At 38.4% G+C, this 20,396-nt stretch overlaps 2 protein-coding genes and 1 long non-coding RNA gene across 6 annotated transcripts in view; 2 read left to right on the forward strand and 1 right to left on the reverse strand.

Moving 5' to 3' along the window:
* STX17 (syntaxin 17) overlaps window positions 1-1,920 on the forward strand; it is a 53,842-nt gene extending 51,922 nt beyond the window's left edge. For all 4 annotated transcript variants that reach the window (XM_058523647.1, XM_058523646.1, XM_058523645.1 and 1 more), the window contains exon 8: window positions 735-1,920. In XM_058523647.1, the coding sequence (XP_058379630.1) occupies window positions 735-974 (240 nt within the window). In that variant the 3' untranslated portion in view covers window positions 975-1,920. The remainder of the gene's footprint in view (window positions 1-734) is intronic.
* Window positions 1,921-4,065: 2,145 nt separating this feature from the next.
* LOC131393160 (uncharacterized) lies at window positions 4,066-14,923 on the forward strand. The gene is made up of 2 exons (XR_009215879.1): window positions 4,066-8,247; window positions 8,346-14,923. It is a non-coding gene; the product is annotated as an uncharacterized LOC131393160 (long non-coding RNA).
* A 4-nt stretch (window positions 14,924-14,927) lies between these two features.
* ERP44 (endoplasmic reticulum protein 44) overlaps window positions 14,928-20,396 on the reverse strand; it is an 85,306-nt gene continuing 79,837 nt past the window's right edge. The window contains exons 11-12 of the mRNA XM_058523655.1: window positions 17,151-17,253; window positions 14,928-15,152 (exon numbers count right to left, since the gene is read on the reverse strand). Coding sequence (XP_058379638.1) covers window positions 15,051-15,152; window positions 17,151-17,253 — 205 coding nt within the window. The 3' untranslated portion in view covers window positions 14,928-15,050. The remainder of the gene's footprint in view (window positions 15,153-17,150; window positions 17,254-20,396) is intronic.

Raw genomic sequence — 20,396 nt, forward strand, 5'->3', positions numbered from 1 at the left:
CTGCTCCCGCTGACAAATCAATGGTACTCTGGCTCCCAGGAATTGCTAGTATTCACCCAATTGATCTGCTCTCTTTAATGTTGAGGGAACCAGCAATTAAGGAAATAAGGAGAAATGACACATAGGTAGCGCAAGAAGTCAATGGCTGTTGTAATATTCTACTCTAAGATTCATTCTGTCAGGAGAGAAATATTTTCAGAGAGAGAATAAACCAAAGCCCCACTATAAGGCATTTGGTGTTACAGGGCAGTGTTTGCAGAGGTTCAGGGAGAGGACTAAAGAGGGTTGCCAGAATCCAGTAGGAGCAGAAGTATAAGGACATGACAGCATGCATGGAGTGGGACCATCTATTTTCCATAGAATGTTGCTTTTAACCCCAGGTACATAGCACAGAATAATCTCTGGCAACATAAAAGCTTTGAGGGTATCTGTGGCTGCTGAAACTGTATAAATAAGCCAGCTAGATAGTTAGTGGATTGATTGTTTTGTGAGTAAAATCAATTTGTAGCAGGCCACTCTCTGTAGCTCATTTCTCTAAGTTCTGAGATCTGGAGGGACTATAGTACCTGTGGAAAACCCATCGCCCCGCCCAACCTCAGTACAATCTCTAAGTTTAATTATGTACTAAGAGTTAAAGAGGCATTGCCAGGAGTAATGAGAGGAAAATGCACATCACCACAGGCAGATATTCTCAACTCAATTTCTAAATTGAATTTTTTTTCTTTTTTTTGCAGGCTGCAAAATACAAGCTGGCAGCTCTGCCTGTGGCAGGTGCACTCATCGGAGGAGTGGTGGGGGGTCCGATTGGCCTCCTTGCAGGCTTCAAAGTGGCAGGAATTGCAGCTGCACTTGGTGGTGGGGTGTTGGGCTTCACAGGAGGGAAACTGATACAAAGAAAGAAACAGAAAATGATGGAGAAGCTCGCTTCCAGCTGTCCAGATCTTCCCAGCCAAACTGACAAAAAATGCAGTTAAAAACAAAACTTCAGTATTATTGGTACCACACATCTATCCTAATGAGGACCTTTGCTGCTGTTGGACACTCAGTCAGCTTTTCAATATGATTATATCAAAATAGTGGCTGCAGATGCTCAAGTGGGACTGAACGGTGATAAGTGGATATATTTCCTTGTTTGCTGGGTGTTAATGGAGATGTTAGAGATTGAGGAGCCTGGGCTGAGGGTGCATAATGTTTGTCAGGTCAAGTTTAAAGACTGCCAGGGAGCAGATTTTCTACCCGGAAATATAAAAACTGAACCCATAGCTTTGATAGGGACTTGAGATGTGTGGACATGTTGGGTTACAGAACAATAGTTTCTTCCGTAACCCTGACTTGGAGATCCTAAGGGTAAGCATATTACAAATATGCTTATTTATCTCCTAAATACAAGAGATTATTTAGGCCTGTTAGCAAAGAAAAGAATGGGTGTTCAGGAGCCTTTGTTGTCAAATGGGGAGATCAGGATCTGGCGAGAGGCACAGGTGAACTACACAACAGAGTCCATTTGGTGAACCCTATCGCAGTTTGGTGCAACTATAGTTTCTGGTGAAGGAAACTAATAATGTAAGAAAATGGAAAGAGAGGCCCAACTTCTCTTTCAAATATCTTAATTTGTGACACTAGCTGCTTCTCTGAACTCTTCCTTCTGCCTGTCATTTAAATAACACAGAATCTCAAGTGGTAGGAGACTTATTAACCCAGTCAGTAAGCTTGCTCTGTCAGCCTATCTCTTAATGCCTCAAAGATCTAGTGCCCCCTGTCTTCCCTCCCTTGTAATTTTGAAAAGTTCTTTGACTTGTAGGGTGAATTTTACACATGTGTAATGAGGACTTGTCTCATAATTTGCTTTTTTGTATTGTCTCCCATCTCTGTTCATCCTTTCCTGTGACCTCTAGGTAAAAAAAAAAGAAAGAAAGGAAGGGAGGGAGGGAGGGAGGGAGGGAGGGAGGAAGGAAGGAAGGAAGGAAAGAAAAGAAAAGAAAGAAAGAAATATCCACATATTTCCAACATTGTTAAAGTCTGAGCTAAAAAAATAAGCAGGGGCGGAAAACACCAGATCATTTCTTGGGGCATCTTGATGTACCTGCCACACAGGGAGTCTCGACCCTAAGTCCTTTCCACTGGCCCTTGAGGGAGCTGAGCACTAGCTTTCTACCTCACTTCTGTTACTACCATCCTTTTCTCCAGGCTTTGCCATCTCCTGTGCGTTCCTTCACTTTTCACAGCTGTTATTTCTTTCCACGAATGGCATTCATGCTTGCATTTTCTCACATTCAAAACGATGATGGACAAAGCCTGGTGCCAAGAGTCGGTCCTGGTGAAGGATTTGTGGTGCTAATCCCAACACTTGACATTGACAGCAAGCATGACCCAGTGCAACCCAATGTCTATCTCAAATAGCAAAATGGTTTTTAAATTTAGAAAAAAAAAAAAGAATTTAAGAGTACAGGCAGCCTCATCCAGTAACCCCAAGTCGTTTGAAATAGGAAGGAACCACCTTTTGCCTTACTCTTTACTCTTTTCTGAGGACAGAGGAATGGACACCCACACCACAAAAGGTGTGAGCTGTCTCTGCTCAGGAGCCAAACAGATTCATCAGGCAGTGGAATGGTTCACCACTTCTCTCTTGCTGAGTTTACTCTTAATAACTTTTATTGATTGCTACCTTTTACTTCTGTATCTAATCTAAAGAGACCTTTCTCTTTCATACTTTTTGACTCTTGCCAATGAATTCCAAAGAAAGAAAGCACCATTTCTTATTGTCATTAAATAACTGGAAAATATCGAGTATTGCTACCTGCTGACTTGTATCTTTAATATAATACCAGGAAGGAAGTACTTTGGATAAGTGTCAGATTCTGATTCAGTGTTTGAGATTGGATACTTATAAGGTTGGAATAATTACTTTTGAACTCCACCTTTTTTCTATTTTCTGATCCTTGTGTCTCTTTAACACAGGGTGTTCAAACCAGAATGGGGATCTGAATCACCCGGGGTGCTTATTTAAAACAAGATTCCTAAACTTCAGTCCCATGGGAGATTCTAATGATGGCCATTCTGGCCTGGTCAGCTAAAATTGTAAATTTACAATATAGTTACATCAAGATTCAGCTGTATCATTGGATTCTATAATTTCTAGTATTCTGTCCTTCACCATGGCCCAGTCTTCATCACTGCATATTATTCCCACTCTGCCAACCCAAAAGTGGCTGTGCTTTTTAGCCCAGCGTCTTAACAGCACTCGGGACTGACACTGTCAGGCTGGTTCTACATCAGAACCTGCAGGAGAGAGGAGGCCTGTAATTGAAGCTCACATTTGTTTTGGGATCTCTCATTTTTACTGAGCCAGTGTGGGGCACCACTGTGTGTGCTCTTGTAAGCCTTTGATTTTTACGCATCAGGAATGGTATATTACTTTAGTAGTCTTCATGCTTAGGCAAGTTACAGTAATTTTATAATTTAAAATTATTTAGAAACTGTATCTAATTTCCCCGTAATAGAACCTAATAGCCAACTTTTTGTAGAAATTTCTAGAGGTGTTTGATCAACTATAAATGATATACCTATAAACTGTAAAGTTTTTAGAAGTATAAATTATTCAATATGAGACAGAAACCAATCTTAAAATTGAATTTAATGCCCTACAGTATCAGATTAAATTCATCTTCTCTATGATTGATGTCTTTTACTGCAACAAGTTAGAACGTAAGGAACACTTTAAGTTCTTAAAATTTATAGAGGCTCATTTTGATAAAGGCAGCACTCCTAAAGACTTTTTGATACAGTAATCTGAGAATTTCTCTATAGAGCAGAGACTTTGGAACTTTTTGGTTGTAACCCACGGTAAAAAATGTATTTATATTAAAACTCAGCATATGCATAAAGGAACAATACTTACCATTATGTGCAGTGCACTCTGCTGTTTTTTATTGTTTCAGTTTATAAAATAAGCTGGTTGCAACCTACTAAGTTGACTTCATAATCTGCCAGTGGGGTGCATACCTTAGTTTGAAAAAAAACACCCTTATAGAGGAACTGATACTTACTGAATATCTTCTGTTTGCCAGGCACTTTACAGGTAAAGAAACTGAGTCTTAGAGAAGTTAAATAATTTGTAGAGGGTTATTCAGCTATACAAGGATGAGGCCAGGATGTTAACTAGGTCTGTTGAACCATAAAAACTTCTATTACTCTCATGCTGCTTCTGTATATAAAATTGAAGTGGGCCATTCATTCTGCTTCACCCAAACACCCATATATTCTGTAAGGCAGGCTTACTTTGAAATTACATGTGCCATTCATTTGTACTTTTCTTTTTTATCTACTCTTTTCTCACCAAGTGTCCAGCTGCCTCAAAGTTTTTAATGATGGCTGATGCAGAAGTATGTAGTGCTGAATTTGGCCCTTAGACTGTAAAATTAAAAAGTGTTTCCATCCCACTCACACATCCTACAAATTTCCTTATATTTGTGGGTTATAGCCATCACTTAAACAGTGTTTTTTATATTTAATTTAAAAATAAACTCTAATATTTTTTAAAACAAATCTGTCATAACTCATAGAATTAAATGATTATTATCCTTTAAAATGGTCCCCTTGGGAAGCCATGCACTTACTGCAGTGACGCTAGTATTACTTAGAACTTTTTTGAAACTTTTCTTTTGGAATTACCTCCAAAGACATTTTACAAACCACATAAATAAGCCATCTCAGTGTTTAATAGTCACAGACTAGACTCCCTCGTCCTCATGACCTCTCCTCTCTTCCTTCCTCAGTTTTGCTTTTGTTCTGCTGGCTTAGCTCTCCTACCCGTCTATGCTGGAGCCTGTAACCTAAGGATTCCCAGAAAGGGGGGTGCTGGCCAGAGTGCCTGGAGCAAGAACGTTAGGTTATACTGAAGCTGAGTGCTGTAAAGGGAGAATCCTCTGAATCCAAAACCTTCCTCTGTGGGCTGTCTGCCTGTAAGTGCCGTAAGTAGTTTGCACAGGAGTAAGGACTGAATACCAGTAATATCAATCATGAGAAGCTGAGGAAACCTGAAATATAAATATTCAGTGTACAGCATTTTTCTCCAGTAAACGTACAGAAACCAAACCAAACCATGCTTTGTGTTAACTTGAAAACTGAAAGGTCTTTCTCAGGGTCCCCTTTGCCCTTCTTTGCTGCCACATGAAATCTTTGGGAGGAAGGATGAAGAAAAAGCCTGAGAAAAAGGTTCTCCTGTGAAATGGGACATTTTCTTCTCTTGTGATAAAGTATACTGTGGCTGTGGCTCTCAGGTGCTTATGTTAGACAATGTTCTTAAGTAGTCAGAGGCCTAATAAAAGGTCGGGAAGCTTCCCCATTAGCCTAAATTAATGTCAACAGTTCAGGTTATGTTGTGTTTTTAGTAACACTTCATTTTGTTTCTAACAAGTGGTAACTCACTATTTATATTCATTAATTTTACACTGTTTTACAGAGAAACTTTTTGGGTATTATAAACAATCAATGGTAAAATTAGATCCACATATTATCCACATCACTGCCCTCAAAGAAATTGTTTGTTGTGGGAGACAAGAACTCCATCTGTGCAATATTAACAAAAGAAATAAATTGAAATAAAAAGTAAAAGATGTCAAAGGCAAATGATTTGCCCAAGATCAAAGCTACTTAGCACAAAAGCTAGAAGTATAACCATAGTTTAAGAAAAAAATCCTCAAAGTAATTTAACTGAATTTTTGTTATGCCATATCAGGTTGCCTGCGGAGGCTGTGGTCTTTCAGATCAGCTAAACATTCCAAATCAGGCAATAGCCATAGTGGAAAGAATTGGATGGGGAACCAAGATATCAGAGTTCTAGTTCTGGCTTTGTCTCCTGTAGTAAGCTTTTTCTCAGGGGTGGCTGCCTTCTTCCATTCCAGCCAGGGATTCCCCCACCATAAACCTTAGTGGTCACCAACTGGACACTCTTCATTCTTTAATCTAGCCTCTCACAGGGTCCTGTCAGTTCTTTAAATGTTGGTTGTATCCATTTCTAAATATATTATGGTCATCACTCTAGTAAAAGACTATTACCTCACACTCCCTACCTCATCTTCCCCAAGTTTAAGCCATTCCTCACATCACTGCCACAAGAATGAGAACCAGGTCCATCTTGCATTTTTCTGCTGAAATGTTTTCGGTGGCTCCCATTGAATACCTGATAAAGTGCACATCCCTTAGGTTGGCATTCACAGCCTTCCATATTCTGGCCCCAGCTTTATTTCTTCAAGCTCACTGCTCACCATCTGACGGTGCCACTGAAATCATTCCACAAGAATGATTTTAAGGTTTTTCTATGGTGAAATACAAATTGGTAGTAAACTATGTTTACATTTTTCCAGTCTAAAATTTCTGTGATACTACATTTTACAAAACTAGTCAACTGAGATTTGTTTAAGCTCTTGAATAAGCCTAAAAGTTGTTTCCTAAGGAAAAGAAATCTTTTGTGCCCCCCAGAAGAAATTACATGCAGTTTCTTAACCTCCAAAACAATGTCAGTCTTGTCACCTGTGCATCCTGTAGCCAAAGCATGAGGATTTTTCTTCAGCAGCAGACACTCCAGCCTTGAATGAACCATTGTCCAGCTCCTGTGAGAAACTTGACTAAAATATTTCAGAGAACCCTCAAGAGTACATGTTATCCATATATTTCTCAAGTACTTGAGATTTTCTTACATTAAGGTTAATCACTAAGAAGATGTTTACCTGGTTCCATTAATTTAATCCCCTAAAAGTGTTTTCCCTTCTATTGTTAAACCCTTGGTGTTGGTAAGGGTCAGCACAAGAAAAGGCCCAACAGTGAGAATTGCTACAAATTCTGTAAAGCTTACTGAATTTGTTTTTTATGTTGCTGAGTGGTGCTTGTATAAAGAAACATGCAATAAATTCACTCATTCAACAAACATTTAACTGAACAAATGCCTGTTGTGTTGAGCGCCAGGGCCATACGTAGAAAAATGTTAGACCTATAGAATCTGCCCTTGTAAACTATTCAGGCTAATGGATTCAGATATCTAAAGCAAGTAAATCACAGTAAAATACGGTAAGTACCCTACAAGAGGAAGGAACAAAGTAATACGAGGGCAGAGACTGGAGTGACTAGCTTGCCTGGAGAAGAAGAGGAAGGCTTTGTGGAACGTGTGGTATGTGAGCAGTACCCTAAAGAAGAATATGCCTGACTGAAGACAGTTGTGGGCTTTCAAGTAGCAGAGGAATTGCATGTACAAAGAGTTCAAAACAGGAAAGAGCAGAGTGTGCTTAGAGAAAGCAAACGAATTAAATGCTGTGAGTGACAAAGCTGATTAGATGGAAATACAGACTAAAGTGGTTATATATTTTTTTAATTTAATGATTCTTTGTTTGAAGGAATTAATGTATTGCTTGGTATCAGATAAGACTGTTATAACTCTCTGAGTTCTTCATTTTGCCTTCATTGCCGGGAAAGTTAGTAATAAACCTCACATTTGCCTGGGCTCTTGGTATATTTGGCATATTTGCTTTCCTTTCCCACATGTAAGAAATGATTTGTGCTTTCTTGCCTCTCTGCTGTGAGATGCCCTGCTTAAAATTGAATGCCTGCTTTCTTCCTGTCCTGCTATTCATTCCATAAATATTTATTGAAACCTACTGAGAAAATAGTCATGAAATTTACCTTTTAGTGTACAAGACCTTCATGGACCTGTTTTCCATCTCTACATGAATATTTCCTGGCCACTGCAATTCAGTGGCTCCCATTTTCACTTGTGGCTAATTCTGCAATGTTTTACAACTTCATAGGTATAAAATTCTTTGATTCATGGTGGTGTGATCTCCTCAACTAGATTGTAAGCTTCTTTCAGGGCAGGGACCATATCATCTGCTTCTTGGAGTATTTCATGGCATGATATGGTGATGAGAAGAGGGAGAGAAACGAGACCCCGTTAGTGACTCCCAGATGATGAGTGATGGGGTCATGGTATGTGCGTCCTGCCGTCCTTCAGGGATATGTATTGAAATGTGAAAAAGCTTTCTAAGACATACCAAACTTTTGCTCGGTACTCATGTTTCTATATTAACATAGGAATGAATGAAGCAACAGAAGAAATCTGGAAAACATCTCTAGGACTTGGAAGTCATGAATTGAGAATTTCAGAATTTGGAGGTAAAGATATTTCTACCTGTTTTTCTAGTGCAAAGTCATGACTTGGAAGAGAGAGGATATAGGACCTGAATCACTGAAGAAATGGTATGGGAAAAAATTTTTTTTTTTAATTTAGTTTTTGTGAGAGGACTAGCCCTGAGCTGACATCCGATGCCAATCCTCCCCTTTTTTTCTTGAGGAAGACTGGCCCTGGGCTAACATCCATGCCCATCTTCCTCTACTTCATATGGGACGCCACCAGAGCATGGCTCGAGAAGCGGTGCATCAGTGCGCACCCAGGATCCAAACCTGCGAACCCTGGGCCACGGAAGCGGAGCGCGCACACTTACCCACTTGTGCCACCGGCTGGTGCGGAAAATTGTTTATCTTCTGTCTTACCATAGGATTGGTGGGGTTGGAATAGTAGGGACGCAAGAGGGATTTATTATCCATTGACCTAGTATTGAAACAGAGTAGCAGCAGGAGTTTAATTGCTCCGTCAGGCAAGCAGAGATTGGAATGAGCCAAGGGCAGCGCTGAAGTGAGGAGGTGAGCATCTGGTACGATTTGAACCAAGGTCTCTAATACTCTAATACAGTTCATATACTGATTCCACCAGACAGCCTCTCAGTGAGTTGATAGGAATGAAAAGGAATAAAGTGCTTGGCACTTACTAATTCTCTATGGACCTTGGTTCCCTTTCTTTCTTCTGTAAGTTTTATTGTTCATAACAGATTGCTGCCTCTTATCTGGGTAAGACTTCCTCAGCCCTCCCCCTCCCTGTTGATACCTTGCCTATCTTACAGGGTGGTCATGAAGATTAAAAGAACTAAGACATGTTAAGTGCCTAGCCTGGCTCAGTAGCTGTATAAATGTTAGTTGCTACTATTATTATTGTAATTGTTACTATTATTATTTTTTCCCAAAGTTTAAAGGAAAGGCACATTAATGGGAAAGTATCATGTACCTACAAGAATAGTGTTAGGAAGACACCTAAAATGAGTAGAGACTTGATAAAAGTACCAAGAATTCTTAAAATGACTTTTTAAAGAGGCTTAGTTATTAAGAAGGTGGTATAATGATGACAGATGCCTAGTAAATCTTTTTCATCTCTGTTAAGAATGATATCGAAACATGAAAATGCGTAAGATCTGGTTAGGAGTAGCGTGATCACACATCCCAGTCTGTCTGCGACAGTCTTGATTTATATCTCGTCTTGATGAAATATTACTAATGCTCCCTTTCAATTGTCTTGGTTTGGGTGAAAAAAAATTATATGGTCATCCTAGTTATAAGGGCAATGAAAATAAGTGTGGAGTTACAAAAAAAAAAAAAACTGTGTTTGAAAAGAATTTATCATTTCTAGGCTCCGATGAAAAAGCATCCAAAAGTTAGTGGGAACTTATAGATGTGATTGTAAAGTACTACCAGTAATTTTTGAGGGACCAGAAAACAGAAAAGGTGTCAGAACAGTGAGCCTGGGAAAAACTCTAAAATTTAAGGGAGTATATTTGGATTCCGGAAGCCACAGACCAGGGACTTTACCTTGTAATTCTAAAAAATTTCTGAAATGGACTGTTAAACAATGTTTTAAGTCAGAAAGCCATGCTCATTATGAAGACATGAAGAATGATGAATTTAGAAGAATTAATAAGTCAGAATAGATGCCCTGTTCTATCTCCCTCACTGTGTGCATAGCCAGGGATGCCCTGCTCATTGCCCCTCTTGGACAATGCTTAGGGCAGGAAAACAATCATAGTATTAAGCTTTCAAGATTGATCTGATTCTACCTAGGCAAGTTTACACATGTCATCAGGAGAGCAGGCATACAGGCACCCATACCAATATGTAAAACACGAGACACAGCACAGACAGGCACGTACGTGATCTTTCACCTCAGTGGCCAAGTTGGGAGAGAAACAAGAGGGCCGCAATACCTAGCAATACTTTGCTATTACAGTAAATACTAATAGAGAATAATGACAGCCTCTATTAACATAATTCCCTTGGGAGGGAGAAGGAGCCTGATGTGTTTAGGAAAGTATAGCTCTTTCTGTTCCTAGCCAAGAAACCACTTCCTGGAGGAAGACTGCCCTGACCCCCAAAGCTGTACACACACCTTCACGGCCCTGTGGTTAACTCACAGCATAGCACGTACAACCTTCTGTTATAATCATCTGTTTACTCATCTGTTTTGCTCCTTCACTCAACTTTCAGCTCCATGATGATAGGGGCAGTCTTGTTCACGGTTGTATCCATAGCCTGGCAACAGCAGATAATAAATGCTTGCTGACTGGTAATTGTATGATGTTTTGTAAACCACATATGGTATTCTGTCAACTCACTAGAGTCTCTCCTTCCAAAAGGCTGGGTGACTAAGCTAGGGGTCAGATCTACCTCACAAAAAAGGTGCATCGTTCATGAGCAAGTTACCAGCACCTCTGTAGGACTCTGCATGGCCCAAGGGGGCACTTAAGTGTCATTTTGATAGTTAGGTATCTCTGGGTCGGTGTAAGATCTATTCTAGACTAAAACTCTTAGGACCCCAAAGCCAATTTAGGATATAGGAATAAAGGTGACTAGACATCAGATAATTGGGATTCACGGATGAGCCAGCAGTCCATTCCAGTTGTGGTGATGCTTTCTTGTTCTTTATTCATTTGTTCATTTATTTAGTATGTAATGGGGCTTTTTTTAAATCAGAGATTTATTGATCACCTGCAGTGCTCTAGGTTGCTGGGAATATGCTTCCAGGGCATTCACGTGGTGATAAGGAAAAGGGACAAATGTACTTCCAACTTTGTATTAGACTGGGTACTCTAAACACATAAATAAAGGGCTGTGGGGCCACAGGGGATGATAACTGTCCTGGGCATTGAAGACTGGATGGCAGGAATTTACTAGCCAAGGCAGGGGAGAGGGAGGAGAGCGGCATCTCAGAGAAGCAATTTGTAAGCGACACTTTTCCTCTTCAAGGGACTCCAAAACCTATTGTGTAAGGGCAAGCCAGCCCTTCTCCAGTGTGCTCTGCAGGAGGGAGCTGTGACCCTTCAACTGAAGGCTAGGTTTGAGTTATCAGCACATGGATTCATATAGCTCCCCATTCTGATTCAAGTACAATTAATCTAAAAAATAACTTTAAAACTTGAAAAACTTGTGACTCTGGTCATCTGGATTCTGAGTAAAATTTTCACAAATATGATATTATGACAAATTGAATTAGTAACAAGTCTCAAATAGAAATATTTTATAAATATAGTTTTATTACTTGCAAATACATACAAAAATGTAAACACAGCTAAAAAACAATTGCCAAGCAGAAGTCCTATCCAACCTGTTTTAAGGAACACATAAAAGTTATAATCAGCATAAAACAATTTAAATCCTGAAACAACATATTTGGGGGTTGGAAAGTCTTCAGGGTCTTTAAATATCGGGCTTAAAAATTGGTTATTGTTTTATTCTTTATACCTATTTAAATTCTTCCCCCCAAATACAGACCACTAATGTTTCAGTTTGGTTCATGAGATGTTTTATTTAGAAAAATAGCTAAAGCCATATAACTATAATTATTTTGAAAACTGGAATACCTTTTGTCCATTTCCAGTCTTCTGTCACCCTACATTCTCCATGGTTTCTCAAAAATTCCCAGTAGTTGCTAACAAAGTATTTGCAACTTCCAGCAGCTCTCTGGGATACCGAAGTTTGGGCCTAAGAGCCCTGAAATTATTTAAGGTGGCCAGAGTTTTTTTACTTCTCATTTTTGTGGTTTTATGTCATTTTATTCTTGTCCGTCCAGACTATGTCTCCTTGTCAGAGAAAAAATGGAGTTATTCTGCTTTTCCTGTTAACCCATTACACTGCTTTACCCATTCTTTTTGCCCTCGGGGTTTCTTTTAAAGCCTTTTTGGCAACTTTAGCATTTTATGCAAATTTAAGCTCATTTTGAGCTTCAACATCTCAAACACTTTTATATTTCTCTCCTCTTTTTGGCCTTTTCATGCACGTTTTTCCTTCTTTTGTACATGATCTGTGACAACTTGACTTCATCAGAGCTCTCTCTGAGATGCTCTAAATGCCTATTTCTCTATCTTCCTCTCTAGGTTCATTTAACTTTTAAAAAATGTTCAGAATTTCATCTAAAGAAAGTTTTCCTCCTCTTATGGTCCCCTCAGTACTGGAACAATTTTTGAAAAACTAGAAAAGGTAGCGGGCTGACAAGCAGAAGGGCCTGCTTCTGGTTTTGGTTTTGTCACTCAACCGTGCTCTTCACTCTATCTTGCATCCCCTCTCTCCACAGCTGACGAGCCTGAGGCCCAGAGTAGATTGGATAAAATGAGAAGACCTCCACCTGTAATAGTCTCTGATTCATGGTTCAGACAGGAAGAAGTCTCAATTGTGAGTTCTAGATTCCTGGAAGTTCTCTCTGTACATCCAGCTGGTCGCAAATCCCCATGGAATCTACATCTTGGCCATCTCTTGTGTCTGTTCTCCATCTCTGCTGTCACTGTCTTAGTTCTGGCCATTCTCTCTCCTCTGCTGGACTCATTTTATCATACTTAGACCTGCGGCCACAGTATTCTTTCTCAAATTTAAATATGAACGTACTTCCCTGCTTAAAATCTGTTGATGGATCTTCGCTGCCTGTAAGATACAGTACATATCCCTTAGCTTGGCATACAAAGCCCTGCACAATCAGCTCTCATTTCTTTCTCCAACTTCCTTTTTTCCTAGCCACAGGCCGTCCCCACCCCACCCCCCCATGCACTAGCCCTATGGCAAGAACTTGTTCTCTCTAATGCATGTTGCTGTTTTGCACTTGAGCTTGTTAATGACTTTTTATGAAATTGGGCACCAAGTTCTGAATGAGTGCTGAGCCCTTCGGATTACAGAAATTACCTAAGGTCACTTTGCATCTCTCATTCATTCAATAAACATTTGATGATGACTTCTAAGTGTCCAGAAATGCTAGACACTGGAGATACAGACATAAAATTCAGTATTCTTGCCCTCAATGGCTTCACAGTCTAGAGAAGACAGCGACAGTGGCAGGGCTAGAGCCTAAATCCCCACGTGCATGAATGCTAAATAATGCAGCCTCAAATCCACTCCCTTTTTTAACAGCCACTCAGTTATGTTAGATCACATTGATCATGTGCTCCTTGAGGCCTTTTTCATAATAGCTACTCTCAAGCCAGCCCTCTGCAACCCAATACTTGAGTGTTATTATTTTTTAAAGCCAATTACAAGATTACAAGTTTATTCCAGTTAATTGTATGTGCTGCTTTTGATTTGGTGTGCTAGCTTGTTGAATGTTTGTGAATTTTCATTCTGACCACCTCAGGTTTGGTCCATCCTCTGATCTGAAGACTACAACTCTGATTTCAAAGTTGTTGATTAAAAGCAATGACGAGAACAGAACTAAGGCCCAACCTTTAGGAAGCTCTGTGCTTTTCTAGTTAATCTGGTAAAATATACTAAACATGCCCCTTATCACCTTACTATTAACAACATTTATTACTGTGAATGTAATGGTGGATAAGTCATGCATAACTAAGAAATCTAGGCTGCTTTTTAAAAATAACAATCATTAAATATCTATTATAAATATTCACTTTATTTTAAAAGAATTGGAAGATGTTACATATATTACATACTACATATAATGGCACATGTCAGCCTTTTAAGATTAAAAATAATCTTTCCCCAAACTGGGGCTGACTTAGACTCGACTCCAAGTATAAAATGACTCTTGGCCTATAGCACCAACCCAGGCCCAGAGGAAGGCCAATTTTGAACCTGTCTGTCCTCTGGCATTGGGCTTCCTGATATGATACTGAGGGTCTTCACCCTCCGGTTTTGTTCCCTGGCAGTACTGAGGCCTGACACAGGGACCCATTTGACTGTACACTGCAGGCCTGGGATATCAGGGAATCTAGAGGGGGAAGGGGCCTCTAACAATTTTACAATGGAAAAAAACTAAAAATGTATGTATGTGCCTTATTGTCTTAGTTTTTGATCTGTACAACTATAACAAGACTCGACAAGATAGAAGAAGGTTAGAATTATTGAAATACAATTGCTCTGCTGGTTTTTCTCTTTGGAAATCGAAGTGTCATGATAGGAAGAGCCTTAAAAGTCAGTTCAATACTGGTAACCTGCTCCACTAGTATCTCCCTTTCCCAGATTTAGGTATAATTCAAAGTTTTAAATGCCATCCATATGCCACTTTGTTAGACAAACACAGAGAAATTTAATAACACTTTTCATTCTCTTTTTCCTAAATCATAAGGACAATTCCTGCCAAATGTTCTGGCTTATGGCTCTCCTCCTCTTCATAGTATGTTTAAGTTACACATTAAGAATCCAAAAAATACCACTATGGAATTTTCATAAGCAATATCCGACCAGTCAGTAAAACACAGTACACAGTGTGAAAATTTTAATTTATTCCCCTCCCAAGTATCCAGAATATATACCCCCTTAGTTTTGAGAAATGTGATAATGAAAATACCAACAGAATTGATCATATGTAAAGAAAAGAAAGAAAAGCACATACTACACAGGAAACGTCCCTAAGTCCTCCCTAACCTAGTAGTGCAAGTTAATGTTATGTTTCTGGCAATGTCACCTTTCACTTGATTTATAAAAATTTTACAGGACAGATTTAAAGCAAAGATAGGCCTCTGATTTTTATTTGTTTTTAACCCTAGCAGATTTTTAAAAAGAGGCTATATTAAATGACAATGCATTTTGAGTCAGGGGGAAAAAAAATTAAAAACCCAAAACTTGTTTCAGTTTATTCAAAATAAAAATACACACAGAATTATGAAAATATAGGTTTACTATTTCCTCCACGTTAAGTTGATGCTGCTGTTTGAAAGGCTTGCAAATTGTTTTTCAAGTTTTTAAAGCTCATCTCGATCCCTCAATAAAGTATACCTATATTCGCTGGGTGCTAGTTTCTGGAAGGAGCTCTCAGGTGGACTGCTTGCTACATCTTGCACTTGCTACAAGAGAAAGAATAACACATTTTTATATCAATATATTTTATGGAGTTATAATATTCAATAAGAGTATTAGATGAATGGTAGTTGCCCTGTAATTATTTGCTTAATAATCAATACAAGATAGCTACTGTGTGCCAAAGAAAAGAGTTAAGTTTGAAATCTTGCTTTCCCCATTTCAAATGCTCTTACCCAGATCTCACCCAAATGATCTTACCCAGGGCAGGGCTGCCACAGAGCCATTAGCTATGGACCTGTTGACCCATAGCCATTAGCTATGTTCCTGAGGTGTGGTGGAAGGAAACAAAATACCTGACACCTGGGTGCTTTCCTAGACTATTCTGTAGAGGCAGCACCACCCTAAGTTGGCCCAAACCCTTCCCTTTTACAAATGACTAACTAAGAGAATTAAAGGCACCTACTCTGTAGATGGAGCTCTTATTTAGCAATTACCTTGACACCAGAAATTATCAAAACCTAGTTGAGATAAGGAGGAAACCAAACACTTCAATACTACATGAAATTAACTTCTGTAGTATTTTACTTGTGCACCAACAGTAGACAGAAATAACACAGTGGAAATGTAAGAGTGACTTCCAAGAATTTTAAAGAAGAGGCAGTGTAGTCTATCCTTCATCCCCACCCTGTGAAATCCTCAAGAGCAAACATGATTGTCACTGTTTTAATATCCCCTGTAATTAACATGGGCACACAGGGCATATATTACATGCTATATATCATGGCACATTCCCATTACAAAGGGGAGGAATGTGTCTACAAACTTCCCATTTTACTTTGTCATGTTGTTCTTCCCCAATATATTTTTTAAATTTATTTTTTGCTGATATATGTTTGGTTTAATTAAGCTGAAATTATATTACTATAAAACAAATATGTATTTGGTGCCTACTATGTAATAGTATGCAAAGATGAATAAATAAAATACAAAGAGTTCATTGAACAAGTTAGCATAATACAATAAAAGTAAGCTACATCTTTTCCTAATCTGATAAAATACTAAGCAGAGCTACTTCTCTGAGGAAAATAATCACCCTGGGTTATTGCCAACAAACAATTTCCCTGCTTCTATAGTTGCTTAATTATCAAAGAAAAATCTGACCTCAGATTTCAAGGAAAAAGCATGTCATCAGACTCCTCAAGGGAACTCTTGACTCTGAACATAATTTGACTCAAAGAAAAATTCACTTTTTTTTTTTATGCGGAGGTTCTTTGGGAAAAATAGTAGATTAAAGTTCTCGGCATATGAAATAAGAGAGTTTTGGTATATGTCATCTTCCTTCTTAGTATAGTGGGAAAAGACATGATACAAATCGATAATACATCAAAATGCAAATTTAGGGGTGTTTAACAAAGCAGGAACAATAGAAATTACTTGTAACAGAAGTTACAAGGTAGAAATAGTAAAATTCCCAGGTTAAAAAATATATAAAGCAAATACAAAATTTTGATAAATAGTTGTCAAGCATTCTAAATCTCAAATGGACAAGCTGCATTAAACCATAAGTTTTGAGAGCATCATGAATACTGTATTGGTGAGGGCTCGTAGGATGGTTTAGCAAGAATACCAAACCATTATTTTCTTTAGTCTGCTCAGTCTCCCAGCCATTGAGGAAGGCTCGAACAATTAATGGAATCCACTGATTTCTTCACTGATCTACCTGCTTCCAATTCCTACCTACTACTTCTATTTGAAGCCAACTGTATTTAACCCTTTTATAGCCATATTTTACAGAGAACATATACCACCTTAGTTTATATGATCAAGAATATTGTAACATTCTTGCAACTTTTCTGAGGGTCTAACACTTTAAAAATTAATTTTAAAAGGAACATAATTTGTATGTTATCTAGAGTCTGTTCAGAATTTCTTTACAAAGACATTCAGGAGCAGAAACTCAAGCCTATGCAAGAGCTTTAGATCCTCTTCAAGACAAACTGAAAAAGAAGAAAACAGTTCCCACTGAAAAACACGAGTCCTACCTGTCCTGGGGCTGTATCAGTTGGGTCAGGACCATGATGGAATTCTCTGTGCAGTTTTCCAGAATGTAAGTCAAATACAAACTGCTTGAGTTTTCCAGGAATTCTAAAACCAAAGTCAAATAAGAATTTAGCTTAAACTGTTAAATGCACTTACCTCTATTTTACCAACTTCATAACACTAAGAAAAAAAATTTTTTTTTTAATTTTACCTATAATCCCACCATCCTACCATAACTATTACAAGCCACGTACAGTATATGTTGAACATTTTTACGTAATCATGGTATCTAGATACTCAGTTTTGTGTTCTAATTCTTACACTTGTTTCAGAGAAATTTTTCTATGCTTATCATTTCAACAGATGCATTAGAGTCTGTCAAGATGCTGTCCTAAAAACTTAACCATCCTTATTGGGCATTTATTTATTTTCCTTAATACATGTAACTAAAAAACCTTATGTTCTGCAAAATCACACTAAAAATAACAGGGCTCAAGGGAAAGACAGGGTTAGGGGCTAACCACTTAAAACTATGTAGCTTTGTAACCAGAGTACTACTAGAACAAATATATTAGCACCATTCAGCCTCCACCAACATTTGAGCCCTGTGTCAGCCAGGTGATCCTCTGTAGCCTTAACCAGGATCTTATAAGTCCTCTTTGAGATGCAAGTCCTTGAGGGATTCAGTGCCAGGAGAACCAGTTTTATCAAAATCATCTAAACCAGGGTGTAGTTTTTTCATGTTTTTTTCTTAGACACAGAGGGAAATTTCTTCACAACTTCCTCAACCACACAGGCAGCTTCACTGGACAGCTTAACATTGTGAAAAGCAAAGCACTTCTCAAGGCCATGAAACTGGCCCCTTTTTATTTTGTAGGTCTTCATACACCACTAAGGCATCTCTTTCATGGTGAAAAAGCTTTCTTTGATGGCAGCAAAACATTCTGAGGAAAATAACATGAACCGACACAACTCACTTTATATTGACATCATTCCCCTAGTTACCAGGCATGGTATGAGCAAATCTGCAGTACAGAGACATGCACATTATAAAGCTAAGCAGATTTATACATCAGCCTTTCTTTGTAATTATTTCCTTGAGTTATATCCAATCAAGGAGTACTGGGTTAAAGAATACAAAGTGTGGGCAAATTATACCTACGAAAACATCAGTAGTTTTTGCTGCTACTTGTCTACCTATTTGTTGTTTGAAGTCTTGCCAGCACATTTGTCTTTATTAAAATTTGTTTTGCTAATTTGATGAGTAAAAGACACCTGCATTTTAATTTCCATTTCTTCAAAAATTAAGGATTTTTTCTATTGTTTATTTTAATTTATATTTCTGCTCATATGAATTGCCTGTCTTCTACTGAGATGTTGGTATTTTTTTTAATTCATTATTTTAAATACAAACGCTTTGTTTTTCATATCTGTTACAAGAATTAAAATGCAGGTCCACCAACACTTTAATTCCTTCAGTAGAATTGACTGACTTTTTAAATCATTATTTTTTGTAGCAAAGAATAGCTGGCTTGTGTTAATATTACCATTTTCTTTTTCTTTTTCTCCTCTCCTGAGGTCCTACAAGTGCTGTTTCTTCCCTTCAATAACTCCCACTGAGCTGCACCAACCAGTAACTTCATTGTACACCCATTCTGGCTCCCCACCAGCTCCGATGCAGCAGAGACCAGCAGGTGCCAAATGCACAGTTTACAAATACAAATGACTGTTAGGTAGCCGTATTGACAGAATGCCTCTGAAAGGTTCTCTGGTGCTGAAGAAATTGCACATGCACCAGAGATAAACATTGAGAGGAGATCAATTTAAATTTAACCTGACATCATCTGCGGTCACCCACAGCAAAGTGCTAAAATATATCCATTCAATTCAAAGAATCACAAATGGTCTATAATGTTTAAGATAAAGCCCGTTAGTTGATTATGTTATAAATTATAAAGTCCAAAGATGATCACAACCAATACATTGTGAAGTGCTTCTGCTAGTCAAGAAATAATTTATGGGCCGGCCCTGTGGCTTAGCGGTTAAGTGCGTGCTCTCTGATGCTGGCGGCCCGGGTTCGGATCCCGGGCGCACACCGACGAACCGCTTCTCCAGCCACGCTGAGGCCGTGTCCCACATACGGCAACTAGAAGGCTGTGCAACTATGACATACAACTAGCTACTGGGGCTTTGGGGGGAAAATAAATAAATAAATCTTTAAAAAAAAAAAATAAGAAAAAAAATAATTTATAATTAAATCTTAAATGTAACAAATTCAGAGAGAACACTCAAAACAGATTTTTCCCTAACTTGATTTTTTTCCCCCGTCAACAGACGAGCAGAGAGAAAGAACTGTGAGCAAAAGGCAAAGACAAGGGAGACAGGATGAGTCTGAATTAATGTGGTAGAAACACAGACCACCAAAGGGTTCTTACCTAGCTTGTGGCCAGAAACTATCCATCATTATTAAGTAACAATCAGTGAATCAACACTATATTGTCAAGAAAACAGACCACATGGTTATCTGCTAAAAAGGAAAATAAATGGACCCTTGCCATAATAAATTCAATTATATTTTCACACTTCAGGGTACAGTTTTTCTAATTAGAACACCTAGGTGTTTCTCTCCCATCCTCCAAACACTTTTTTGTTGGTTTACAATCTCTATTTTTAGGTGATGCAAAATTTTGACACAGTGAAATGCACAAATGTTAAATGTATCATTAAACGAGCTCTGACAAATGCATACAAGGTGAGAAGTATTATTATTTTTAAAAATTTAGATACAGTAGAATTCACTTTTTTAGCCTGACAGTTCTCCTTTTTTAGGAGTTTTAACAAATGCATATAGCATCTTGTTACCACCTCCGAAGAGGATACAGAACAATTCCAACATCCTTTTTTGAGTCTGACCCTCCTCCTCCCCTCTAACTCCTGCCAACCCACTGATCTGTTCTCTGTTCCTTTAATTTGCCTTTTCCAGAATGCCATATGTATGGAATCATACAATATGTAATCATGAGACTGGCTTCTTTTACTTAGCATAACTGCATTTGAGATGCGTCCATTTTGTTGCATGTATAACAATGTTTCTTTACTTATTGCTGAATAGTATTTCATTGAGTGGATATACCACAATTAGTTTACCCATTCACCCACTCAAGGACATTTGGGTTCTTTCAAGATTTCGGTGATTTTGAACAATGCTAATACCAACATTTGTGCACAGATTTTTGTGTGAACATAAG

Source organism: Diceros bicornis, chromosome 28 (genome assembly GCF_020826845.1).
Source record: "Diceros bicornis minor isolate mBicDic1 chromosome 28, mDicBic1.mat.cur, whole genome shotgun sequence".
NCBI lineage: Eukaryota > Metazoa > Chordata > Mammalia > Perissodactyla > Rhinocerotidae > Diceros > Diceros bicornis.